Source organism: Panicum virgatum, chromosome 7K (genome assembly GCF_016808335.1).
Source record: "Panicum virgatum strain AP13 chromosome 7K, P.virgatum_v5, whole genome shotgun sequence".
Classification (NCBI taxonomy): Eukaryota; Viridiplantae; Streptophyta; class Magnoliopsida; order Poales; family Poaceae; genus Panicum; species Panicum virgatum.
In genome coordinates, this window is record NC_053142.1 from 50,294,456 (window position 1) to 50,307,187 (window position 12,732).

Consider the following 12,732-nt stretch of genomic DNA (forward strand, 5'->3'; position numbering starts at 1 on the left):
TTACATCAGGAAATGGTAAGGTCATTAGTTCAGTAACTGATAACAACACAGCTAATAGAACAAACACCCCCAAAACACTTTTAAGGTGTGCTATAGCATGGAGATCTTTTTACTGCACTTATATATACTTCTTGTACTATTTACATTAACTCGTATCTCCTTCAGATCTTACGCATACTAGTCCTTCGATTTGGCAGGAGCAGTACAGATATTACATGTTAATATGCTATATGAAGGTGCTGTTCATCACCATCCCCAACCCCCTCGAGATGTTCTTCAGGTTGACCTCTTAGTTAAGAAGTATATAACAGTAGAAAAAGGTGTCTACTTCTTCCTCCTGTAAATCTTCTTCAAGAAGATCTTCAGAATCTCCCGAATTGCACGGTCTGCCTCGGCGTCAATGGTCGAAACCTGGTGCTTGTATACTCTTGACTCGTACTCCAAAAATATGTCCTGCAGATGGCCCAAATAAGAAAAAAAAAAGACTTTCATCAGATTAGTTATATTGCGAAATTGCTTAATGCAGCAGCAGAATCAGTTCAGATAAAACAGGTTCAGAAGGCCTCTGCTGTAGGTAGTAACTCTAGTACTCTACTTCAAGCTGTTGCAATAATAAGAGCTATACCTGAAGATCAAGCTCTTTGTAAACATTCTTCACTGCCGCAACACATTGTGGATCAGACTTGCCATAGTTCTCCTGATAAAGCGAAATGGTGGATGCAAACATGCACAGTTAGTACTAGCAAGTTCATCAGTTTTTTTTTTCTCATCAAAGGGATCGTATGTGAAAACTCAAATGGATGTTTTTCTTACATATAATATTTTCATCTCATTCTCATTAGCCAGTTCCATAGCCTGGACTATTAGCCACGAACACTTGTAGTCTTCTATGTCTGTTCCAACCTGAATGACATCGTAACAGTAAATTTGAGATTTTCCTGGAAAATGAGTGCAGAAGACTGCTGCTTAAATTTGGCCCTTTCATCCTGGGTTGGTGCTTGTAGACTCTCCTTTCTATCAAAGAAATAACGCAGAGCTTGATACAGCAGATTGTATTACCAGATCGATAGGTCGGACTGAAGCCATCAACATAACAATTGTAAGGACAAGGGATGGATCGTTCTTTTGTACCTTGCCAATCACTTCAGGGTCACCAAAGCAGTCCAGGTAGTCATCCTAAAATTTACATTTTTGGTCATATATACTGAGGAAGTTGATGACAAGATTACAGAAGAAACATTTAGCAGGCAGTGCGTTTACCTGTATCTGAAAGTATACGCCCATTTCGATGAGTACGTTTTTCAACTCAATGTAATCGCTCAGTTTCGCATCATTCAGGAGCAATGCACATGCAACCTGCTTGAACGGAATCAAACCTTTTTTGAACTGAACGGAATCAAACCTCATGATTGTTATGATTTGCCAGCAAGATAGTAACGTATGGTTTGAGCGTAATTCAGATTCAGTATAACTGTTTTGAACAAAGTAACAATCCGACTCCAGTCAGGCTCTATGGGACAATATCAGTATTCAGAGGCAAGCTGTAAAGGTTTAATAGATGGAAAGAAGCTGAAATAGTCCAGAACAGACATAGAAGATGTTTAGTTTTGACAATGAAGCGGTTCATTCAGTTATCAAGCTTGGACTCACCGGCAGATAGAAAGAATAGTAGGATGTCTTATACTTCACTATGCGACGGTACCTGGTAGAAGCAAAGGAGAGGATGCAAGCAAACTATGTGAAACTGAAAGCAGCCACATGGTTTAAACAAATTTGTCAAACTAGTCGGGTACCCTTGAATTCTGTATCTCGCAAGATCCTTGGCACCAGTGTGAGTTGTGATGAGATCGAGCATCTGCCCCATGGCTGTCTGCAGACCAATCTGTGAAACAGGACAGGGAAGTATGTCACCCAATGATGAAAACTTACCAAATGAATGGTGCAAATATCGTATCATGTCCTCTCAGTAATCACCTCGCTCCAGAGTTCCAAAAGGTCCAGGAAATAGAACTTGTCCTTGAAGTATCTCTTGATGATGGCCTGGACATGGCATTTCAGCAGAACACCGTCGTTTATAGCGGACAGGCCAACCTGCATTACCAGCAGAAAGCGTTGGTCATCTTCCATGGGATGAATATCCACGTCAAACGGTAACGATTGCTGCAACTGCAAGAAGACGTAAACGCACCGTTGGCAGCTTGTACCAGCAGAGATTGTCCCGCCTCGTGTAGGCGTTGTCCGTGATGTCGTCGAGCACAAGCGCAGACGCTTGTAGCTGCAGACCGGTTCAGAAACATTTCGTCAAACACTAGCGATGCACCAACATTTGGTGGCAGAGTAGCCACGAATTTTTCTTTTGGCGCTTACCCACTCGACGCACCAACCGAGCACACAGGCGAGGTAGAAGTCCTCGTCGTCGACCTCGGTCCCTTCCCTCAGCAGCATGTAGCTATCGATCACCGAGAGCCCGCGGTTCAGTTTACCTTCAGAAGTGTGGCGATTAGGCATGTCAAAACAAGGCAAAACTGAAGCATATTCAGAGTGCTGTGCAGTGATTCGATGCGCTCACCTCCAGGTACGTTGTAGTCCAGCATCTGCAGTAGAAAACCATGACAAAGAGGGATAACAGTTTTATCATCACTGGGATACTCTTATATAGGATATGACGTAAGCAAACAAGTTTTTTTTAGTACAGTACAACGCAGATGCTCACAACACGCACGTACTCTCACCCCTATGAATACACGTACACAAACCCTACCCCTATGAGCACCTCCGAAGAACTGGACCGGAAGATCTTGAGATTCCCGAAGTCACCATTGGCGTCTCCTTGTTGACGGGAACGTTGCTTACCACTTAACGCATAATGCCGGAAAATCCTGGAATAAATTTAGAAAAGTGTGAGCACCCATACCAAGTCGATGACTTGAACCCGAATGGATAGGTTCCACCACAAGGGATCTAACCAACTGATCATACGTAAGCAAACAACTGAACAAGATAAAAGGCCGAAGAAAAAAAAATTGCTTGGTTGGTCTGGGCCAGTGGGCCATATTTCCTTTTCTAACTGGGCTAACGGCCCAATAAACTACTGACTTGGTCCATTAGGCTTGGTGGGGAATTGTATCGTATATATTCATTCCTCTATTGTTTCCCTTTGTGTTTGCTTGCCGTAGAATTTGTCAAAGATTTGTCTTGTCTGATCCAGTCAGTTTATCCCTTGTAATATTCCTCTGGTGACATGGACATTTCCGAATGGAGAGGAGCAGAACCCAGCCGCCACAGAAGGGCAGCAATGATCATCTCCTGCGCCGCCACATCAACGTACATGCATCGTTTTTTCTCACTTGTCCATGCTAGGTTCCACGATTCTGGAGCGTCGAGGCACGGGATCCTCGATCCTTCCAAGCATGCGGCGTTGTCGGACAAAACAAGGCGACGTGGACTGTCGCAGCTGCCTGGAGATTGGAGAAGCGTCGTGCCTTCGTCTGGACCGACTCGCAGCTAGCGTGCCTTTCTCCTGGGATCGCGGATTTGGCAAGCTAGATCAGTGACGTAGGGGGGCAGGAGTTTTTTTTTTCGGGCGTCGTTTCTTTTTCGTTTTAGTTGCTGTTGACTGTTAGCTGGTAACACCAGCTTTGCTGTACCTGATTCGTTATATTTTTTTCTATAAAAGCAGAATTGATCTTTTTTTAAAAAAAAAAAGTTGCCCATGCCTCTCTTTTGTGTGGTGTTCCGTGATCGATTCTCTGTCGGCCGATATATCAAGGCACCAAGCATGCCACTTGCCACCCATTTGCCTGATTGTTCAGAGTTCAGACTTCAGAGGGGACACATACACTTCCCGGATGGGCTGGGTTATTATCCAAGTGCTCTATTCGCAATCCAATTTAGCTATTATATATTTTTAGTTTAAAATTATATAAGATAATAATCTGACCCTTTTAGGATCCGACCTTTAGATTATGTTGGCTAAAATTTGAGGTCATTTACAACCCCTAGTCATTGGGGAGATTTGGAAAAAAACAACAACGACATTGTTAAGAGGCGACACATACACTTGCACATGTTTAATTTGGTGTTAGAAGTCTTCCTTTTGTAGTGCATGGATCGTTTGACAAGTTTAATGCTATTTTTTCATCGCATTTTACACCCTAGACTTTAGTTTTCCTATCTTTTTTTAATAAATACTCCCTCCATACTCAAAATAATTGATGTTTAGGACAGCGACACGGTCTCCAAAATACAACTTTGACTTCTTATTTCTCTAAAAATATTTATTAAAAAGTGATATATGTATACTTTCATAAAAGTATTTTTCAAGACAAATCTATTATAATTTTTACATTTTCAAACTCAACAACTTGAGAGTTATTCGTGATTTATATTCTCAAGGTTTGACTCAAATCTTGTCCAAAACATCAATTATTTTGGGTATGGAGGGAGTAAATAAATAAATACACATTTGTTTACATGGTCAATGCATGCCCAATAAAAGACTGGATTCGTGGGCTGTATTTGAGAACTTACTCCCTCCAGTTCAAATGCACGACATCATCTCCAATATGTCTATTTGATTAACAATGTCATTGTGATTAGAAAAGATCGAGTTACTTACGATGCTGGATAAATACATTGGTTCAAAAGTATGGTCAAAATAAAGGAAAAATTACTTATGCTTGGGATCGGAGAGTTATTATTTTTTCAGAAAAATGGGCAGCCAATTAAGATCGGAGATCATGTTCTCCGGATGGGTGGGGAAAAAAAAAGACTAATCTAGACCATGCTCCTATATCTCCCCAACTTCACCCGATCACACGGTCCATAAGATGTTATCGATCGTGTACGCTAAAACGTGTAACAATAGACGGTTTCAATGCAACAAGAAAACTCCCAAGCGCTGAGTGCACTGCACATGCTTGCGCGAGCTAGCATGAACGCTGGAAACGAAAGCTGCGCGGTAGGAAGAGCAGGACGAACGCGTACGCACCTTGGCGACCCACTGCCTGGTCTCCTCGGAGAAGTCGAAGTTGAAGGCGCGGTCGTTGAGCAGCTCCGTCTTGAGGCGCTCGTACGCGCGCAGGAACCGCTCCTTGGTCTGCTGCCGGCCTCCGCCATGCTGCTCCGCCCCCGCCAGGCCGCCGCCGTGCACCCGGAGCAGCTCCTTGAGCTCCTCCTCGAGCCGCGACGCCCGCCGGATGATCTCGCCGGGGCTCGCCAGCGCCGCCAGCGACAGCCCCGACGGCACGCGCGACGCGACCGACGCCGCCAGGGCCCCCATCTCGCCTCCCTCCTCTCAATCGGACTCGGTGGTCCGTCGTTTCCTTCCGCGTCACGGTGGACCGCTCGACGGCGAGCGACGCGTGTGTGATCGAGGCCGGCCGGCCGGGCGGCGGCGGAGGCGTGGGAGGAGGTCAGTCGTCAGTGCCCGTCGCGCGCGCACCTGACCACGCTGCCGGTTTGGATTTTCGGCGCGTAAATAATACTGTACTACTTGAGCAGATCTAGAGGCCGGTCACTGACTTGACTCGGCGGATCGATGGCACGCGCGTGTGGCATCGGGCGCAGGCTGCTAGATAACAGGGGCTACCGATCGATGACTCCGTGGCGAGAAGCGTCTGTCGCCACTGCGCTGGTGTCGGAGTGATCGCAAGTCTCTGTTCGAACACGACGGCCGCCATTGGCCAGATGGTTACACTTACGCCTCACACATTTTTTCACGGTCGATCGTGGTGTGTTTTTCTTCTTCGCTCTGTAAAGGGACGTATTCCCTGGAGCAGTTTTTCGACGCGTACTGCTACGTTCTCTTGCGACGGGAACGGGATCTCGCCGGACCTGCATCGATCAGTGCCGATCTCACGGTCCGTGGAGAGATCCCCGGCCCTGTTGCAAGTTTCTGTTCCTTTGTTGTCGGTCGGTCGGGACTCTCGGGAGCATTGCTTGGGCTCGCGGTTCATGGTCATGGACTCATGGCGCCTCTGAATTCTGATCGAGTTGCGAAAACCTTCATGGCTAACTTCGAGCTCGTCCTGTCCGTGTTCGAACGGAAGACGGATTTAATTGGCAGATCTGCGTGTCCAACTGTGGTCATGTATGAGATCGTCAAGCTAATCTGCTCCTGTTCGACACTGCTGTGACCTGAGAAAGTTTTTAGTGTGAGACCTTCTATCCTTCATGTCGCCATGTTGAATTTATGGCCTTGTTTATTTGCAAAATTCAAAATTTCAAATATATCACATCGAACGAGAATCTTATATGCATGAAGTATTAAATGTTGACAAAATAAACAACTAATTGCATAGTTTGATTGTAAATTACGATACGAATCTAATAAGACTAATCAGGCTATGATTAGACGCTAAAATGCTACAGTAATTGCTACAGCAACCATGAGCTAATGACGTCTCGCAGTTTACAGACGAGTTCTGTAATTAGTTTTATGATTAATTTATATTTAATACTACAAATGTGAAAAGATTCCATTTAATACTTAAATGTGAAAAGATTGTCAGTTTTTTTGAGGAAAATGAATTTATGTCAGTTAGGTGTGCAGCAGACCGCCGCAGTCCCTGCTGCATCATGGCCGTGTTTGGTTTGGGGTGGAAAATTTTCATGGAAACTTTTTGTTCCTTTGACCACTAATTAGGGGTATTAAATGAAGTCTAATTACAAAACCACCTCCACAATTCCCCGTGTAAATCGCGAGACGAATCTAATGAGGCCTTTGACCGCGTGATTAGAGGATGGTACTGTAGTATTACTGTAGCAAATTAATATTTAGTTACCGTCATTAGATTCGTCTCGAAAAATTACACACATTTCTGAAAAAGTTTTGTAAATAGACTTCATTTGGTACTCCATACGGGCATTCGTCTTTTTGTGTAAATTTAATGTGACATCAAACCAAACACGGCCCATGCCGGCCAAATACAGTATATAGAAATCTGTACACCTACAAAAAAAATGTTCTTACCATTTACCTCCTCGTCCTCCAGACCTCTGTTACTCGTCAAATTATAACATACAGGCCCCTCTCTCCAGCCCACAAGTGCAGTTGCTTGCTCCTAGCTCTGCCCAGACACGTCGTGATCACAGCCAGTGTTTGTAGTGCCCAGTTGAGCTTGAGCGGCGTCCGGCATGAGCAAGCTCGACTACTGCTTCAGCAATGACTACATGGTGCTGCGGCCGGACAGGGCCGGCCCCTTGGAGCTCCTGCACCTCCTCTTCTCGCCCAAGGTCGGCCGGAACAGGGCCGTCGACTGCTTCACCAGCACCGAGGTCCGCAGCTTCCGCCGCCGGCTCGCCATCTTCCTCAACCTCCTCCTGCAGATCCTCCTCCTCGCGCTCGCCGGCCCGCTGGCCGCGCTCGGCGCCGCCGTCGAGCTCCTGCTCAACCTCGTCGACAACGTCCTCCACGGGAGGATGGAGTACCCTGACAGGTCGTCGCCGACGTACCGGTCCGTGACCGGGCTCATCGACAGGAGAGTCGATCTGGACAGGAGCATCAAGCCGTCGGACAGCCGCTTCGACGCCGCGCTCTGCGTCATGGCGTCTAAGCTCGCCTACGAGAACGAGGCCTTCATCCGGAACGTGGTCACGATCCACTGGCAGGTAACGCGCGCGTATCCTATCCCCAGCGCCAGTTTCTCCCTTTGCATCCATGCCTTTGAACGAAATCCGGAAGACCTGAAACGGCGGCCACACTTTGCATGGTGTATGCAGATGGAGTTCGTGCGGTTCTACAACTGCTGGAACGGTAAGAAAAAACCCCAAGAACTTGACACGACGAACATCGATTCTTGCAACCCATCACTCGACGTGGTTTTCTTGGCACTGTCCAGAGTTCCAGAACGCGTACACGGCGCAGGCGTTCGTGTTCCGCGACAAGCCGGTGGACGCGGACGTGATCGTGGTGGCGTTCCGGGGCACGAGGCCGTTCGACGCGGCGCGGTGGTGCGCCGACCTGGACCCGTCGTGGTACAAGATCCCCCGGCTGGGGCGCGCGCACGCCGCCTACACCCACGCGCTCGGCGCGCAGCGCAACATCGGCTGGCCCAAGTGGGTCGAGCACATCAAGGGCAAGCCCCAGAAGGTCTCCATTTTTCTTCTTGGTGTCTTGACGCGCATGCCGCGAGCTAGCTCCTCCGGTGATCGCCGGAGCACGCGCTCACCGTACCTGACCGCGAACACGTTCCTGCACGCAGGTGTACGCGTACTACACGATCCGCGACGCGCTGAAGGAGCTCCTGGAGGCGAACAGGAAGGCGAGGCTGCTGGTGACCGGGCACGGGTCCGGCGGCGCGCTGGCGGTGCTGTTCCCGGCGATCCTGGCGTACCACAAGGAGAAGGCGTTGCTGGACCGGCTGGCGGGGGTGTACACGTTCGGGCAGCCGCGGGTGGGCGACGCCATGCTCGGCATGTTCGTGGAGAGGAACCTGGACCGGCCCAAGAAGCGGCACTTCCGGTTCACCTACGGCAACGACTCGCTGCCAGGGCTGCCCAACGAGAGCTCCGCCGTCCATTTCCTCCATTTCGGGCTCGGCCTCCACTTCGACAAGTCCTACAAGCTCAAGGTGATCCATCCCCCGCCGATCTTGCCTTTGATCTCTTCGAAGAATTTTCATGCGGCGCAACTGCAGGCATGTCCTAGGCTCCTAGCAAGTAGACGATCGAGTCGGGCTAACTACCATAGTTTTCAAAATACGATGAAACGGCGTCAATCGACCAGACATATCTCTCTTTCACATCCACATACGGAACATCTATTTTCGCAAAACAAAACAAAACAAAACGAAGGAATTGTTTGGTAGCATTTGGGCTGATTTGGCCATTTTATGGCGAACGGTAGGCAATGGTGGGCGTAAAGCGTGCGTCAGACATTGATCGAAAGGGAGTTTTTTTTTTGTTCAGTTGTGATGCTACTAGCAGTAGAGTAGTAGCCAAGTCTAAATTCGTTCTGATATATCGTTGGCTAGCTAGGTAAGGCTACAAGATTTTGCCTTCATGCCTGTACAAGTGAGAATAAGATGACTGGCCGGGTGCCCGGGTAAGTGAAATGTGGTGGAAACGAACTGAAATGTTGTGCACGGATTCTACCAGAACCACCAAAACTTCCTCCATCGAAATGTAAGAACAAAAAATAGACACCAAAACAGAATCTTCTGGAACAGCTCTTCAGTCTGACATGACGCATGGAAACAGATATGATGGATGCGTGCATGACAGCATGAGTCATATGACTGCATCTGAATTTGTGAGATTTCCATGAAATCTGACTGACCACTGAGCTAAGCTGCCTCGATCTGCATTTTTCATTTCCTGATGTGCATGCATGCATGCAGGTGGTGAGGGAGATACCGGGCGAGGAGGAGACCCCATGGTCGCTGCTGGGCTCGGTGATGAGCCGCGTCAACTCGGCGTGGGAGCTCGGACGCGGCGTGTACCTGGGCTACCGGTGGGGCGCCTACTTCCGGGAGGGGTGGCTGCTGCTGCTGCTGCGGGCGCTTGCGGTGGCGCTGCCCGGCCTGCCGTTCCACCGGGTGCAGGACTACGCCAACGCCGTCGTGCTGGGCGGCTACGTTATTCCTAAGGACAACTGAGCCGTCAGAGGCTCAGAGAGCTCCCTGCTTAATTATTAGTAGAATCATCTGATGGTCAACGTCCATGACAGTGTGCAGAGAGGTCATGCTGAAGGGGCCTGCAACTGCCGTGACATCACCTGCATCGATAGAAGCTTTGCGATGTATGCTAATGTTTTGGTGTACTATACTAGTAGTAAGCTCTAAGCACGTAAGCATGACTGCATGAGCTTGGAGAGACACGGTCTGCCTCCTTGTGCATCTGAGCATTTCATGTACTCGACTCTGCAGTCTGAACAAACAAGTGCAGAAAGCTAAATAAAGTGTGCGCGCGTTAAGCATAAACAAAGTAGTAGATCTCAAGTGTTTTACACGGTCCCTGCCTGCCCCGTGTTGGCCGTGTAGATTATGCGACGGATTCTTCGACTTCTTTCTTTGCTGTTGTCTCAAATCAATGTTACGTTTGTTTGTTTTGAGCTGAAATCAATATGTTACGCTAACCCGGTGAGCCCCAAGCTCAATGTGCTCTCTCTCTCTCGGTCGTCGTCGATATTCTTTTTATTTCTTTTTTTTAGTACAAGATATTCTTTTTATTTCTCTCAGTCCGTTCGCTGCTGGGCTGCCAGCCTGCCATAGCAAACGAGCCCATACTTGCATGTGGGCCTAGTGAATGCGCCGGTATTTGGTTGGGTCTCAGGCCGGTTTCCAGGTATTGGGCTGATTGCAGGATATGGCCTGCGTACGTCTGGGCCGGACTACATATTGTCGAAGTACATTTGCAAATCCATTGTTTTGGAAGGGTGTTAATGTAAAAACACAGGAGCGAGATGCCGCCGGAGATGTGTATTTGGATAAGGCTGCTGGCACCGGCCACCGGTTGGCTGAGCTTCAGCAGATCGTGGTGGTCGTTCGGTTCAGTCCGCCATGGAAGGTGCGGCTGCCCAGATGGCCGTCCCAGTCCTCGGCATCGTCGCCGCCGCCGCCGCCGTGACCTTCTACACCGTCAGCTTCATGCAGCTCCGAGACGTAAGCTTGCTGTTCCCTCACTCGATCGAGCACTACTCAATATGGAACGGCTCACCAATCACCGACGTGTGACGCGCAGAAATCTTTCGAGGAGCTCGACGAGAAGTACTCGGAGTTCGACGAGTCCGGCGGACGGCAGCGGCGGGCGCGCCGGAGGGCCGAGCGCGGGAGGAAGAGGCGAAACGACTGAGGCCTAGCCTCGCCTCGCCTCCATGTTCTGCCTGATCGAGAGAGGAAACAAGATGCCGTTGCTGCTCGACGAGTACTGTACTTAGCTACTGGAACAATCGAAACGATGGGTTTGCGCTTGTTTACCTGCAGTGCCAACGACGTGCATAAAAATGGCTCTGTGTATCGCCTGTATCCCTTGCATTTGATTTGGAAACGATGTTACATTTTTCTTTTTACCCGGCTGCTGCCTGTGGATCCTGAATTGCATCTAAATTTCCCCAAGTTGCATCACCGGGATTTTGTGCAAAGAGCAGAGGGAAGTTCCCAAAATTCAGGTGCTAGACTCCTCAAACAATCCTGAATTACCGGTGTGAGGTGTGACACAACTTGGGGCAGATGGGCTTATATTTTCGAAAAGAATATACTACTATGGAAGTCCTAACTTACTACTGTACATCTCTTTAGCGATTTGGAAACATTTGCTTCCATGGTGCAGAGTTGTTGTTTGTTTTGGTTCATGATAAGGAAAATACCAAATGGTGGTGAAGCATGTTCAATTCACATGTGTTTAGTAAGTCAAACTTTGTCTCCCATCGCATACATGGAGATAAAATCGAACATACTCTGCTCGTCAGTCCATCTTCGGAAGCAAAAGAAGAAAAAAAAAGCTCTTAGAATAAGAAAGCAGAAGAAACCGTCTCCGCAGTACTATCGGGGCTCAATAAGTGAGGATGCATGATGATGAGTTGCATTTGCAAATTGCAAAAGCAACAACTTGATAGGAATGCGACGAGACTTGTTGTTTCTCTTGTCGGCTCATCATCTTGGACGCCAGGCCACACTTCCCAGGCAGGGGAAGTCGTCATTTTCGTACCACACAACACAGCACAGCTGGCACTATTATTGGGCCTGCAGAGCGATCATATCCATGGGCCGAGCCGAAATCTATCCTGGCCACGTTTCGTTGATCCATACATGTACGATCCTCTGCATACCGAGACTGCGAGCGAGGTCAACGTCGTTCTCCGTTCCTCGCCACGTAGGCTTCACTCTCATCACATAAAGGTGGGCCGCCGATGGTGAGGAAGAAGAAGCCGCCGCCGCCGATCGTCTACGGCTTTGACCGCGCACCAGCGAGTACCTGAGCTCCATCTCCATGATGCGGCCCAGCGAGTGAGAGCGGCGGCCCACACGCCATCCGCGCCCACCTGGCACGGTCAAGCCGATCCCGGGTGGGTCCACGTCAGCATCGCGCGGATCGGGATCCGGCGCGACCATCCGACCGCGTGGCGCGAGCTAGGCTACGTCAGCGCGCATCCAAGCCGTCGTGTCGCCATGGATCTTGTGACGGGACTCGAGATCTCAGCCCGGCTCCCATCTGTATCTTGCCGATCGCTTGGTGTAGTAGGAAAAAAATATAATGGATCATCGGATAGCACGAGCTGCTTATAATTTTCGGAGCAAGTTGAGGGATTTTGGGGGTTAAGATAGTCAGCAGTTTCCTCAGGATAATCGATGGAGCTTGACTTGGTTTGTGTCGCGTCGTGTCAAAGCTAGTGGTCTATTTATTCCCTTTTTAAAAAGAAAATCAAGTGGTCTAAATCCTTCATGATTTTTTTTTAAAATGAGGAGAGAAAAAAAAGGCTACCTCGACCTTTGTCTTGTCTTGTCAAAAGCAGATCAATCCTCCTCCGAAAAAAAAGAAGATCAGTCCACACAATGGCATCTTTTCTCCTTCTCCATCAACTTTTTTTTAGCACCGAATGGCGCCTAACTCCAGATAACCCTTTTACTCAGCGAGCTCAGTGCTCACAGTGACGAAATAGTGAAGCGTTCCCATCCCCAACAGTCCCCAATCTGCTGTATCTCCATGCGCAGTACGTGTGCTTGGTATTTAGCAATTTACTCCTAGACCCTGTTTGGTTTGTGCTATGTTAGAATTTGTATCAACTTTGAC

The 12,732-nt window shown here is 48.6% G+C and overlaps 2 protein-coding genes across 8 annotated transcripts; one reads left to right on the forward strand and one right to left on the reverse strand.

Annotated features, from left to right (window-relative positions):
• LOC120642039 (farnesyl pyrophosphate synthase-like) lies at positions 1-5,487 on the reverse strand. 7 transcript variants are annotated; one of them, XM_039918417.1, is made up of 13 exons: positions 4,991-5,478; positions 2,733-2,879; positions 2,570-2,594; positions 2,368-2,483; positions 2,189-2,275; positions 1,975-2,091; positions 1,794-1,882; positions 1,651-1,702; positions 1,261-1,386; positions 1,060-1,176; positions 814-903; positions 626-697; positions 94-453 (listed from the first exon to the last, which is right to left on the reverse strand). In XM_039918417.1, exons 3-13 carry the CDS (start codon positions 2,592-2,594, stop codon positions 325-327), a joined length of 1,020 nt encoding a protein of 339 aa, XP_039774351.1. In that variant the 5' UTR covers positions 2,733-2,879; positions 4,991-5,478; the 3' UTR covers positions 94-324. The 7 variants fall into 7 exon arrangements, 5 of the variants coding, with proteins under 5 accessions (XP_039774347.1, XP_039774349.1, XP_039774350.1 ...); XM_039918413.1 differs by lacking the exon at positions 2,733-2,879 and having other exon boundaries at positions 1-453; positions 4,991-5,482; XM_039918415.1 differs by lacking the exon at positions 2,733-2,879 and having other exon boundaries at positions 1-453; positions 1,132-1,176; positions 4,991-5,479.
• A 1,501-nt stretch (positions 5,488-6,988) lies between these two features.
• Positions 6,989-9,927, forward strand: LOC120642040 (triacylglycerol lipase OBL1-like). Its single transcript, XM_039918418.1, has 5 exons — positions 6,989-7,611; positions 7,723-7,756; positions 7,842-8,092; positions 8,205-8,573; positions 9,342-9,927. The coding sequence occupies exons 1-5, from the start codon at positions 7,138-7,140 to the stop codon at positions 9,597-9,599; spliced, it is 1,386 nt and encodes a 461-aa protein (XP_039774352.1). The 5' UTR covers positions 6,989-7,137; the 3' UTR covers positions 9,600-9,927.
• The last annotated feature ends 2,805 nt before the right edge of the window (positions 9,928-12,732 follow it).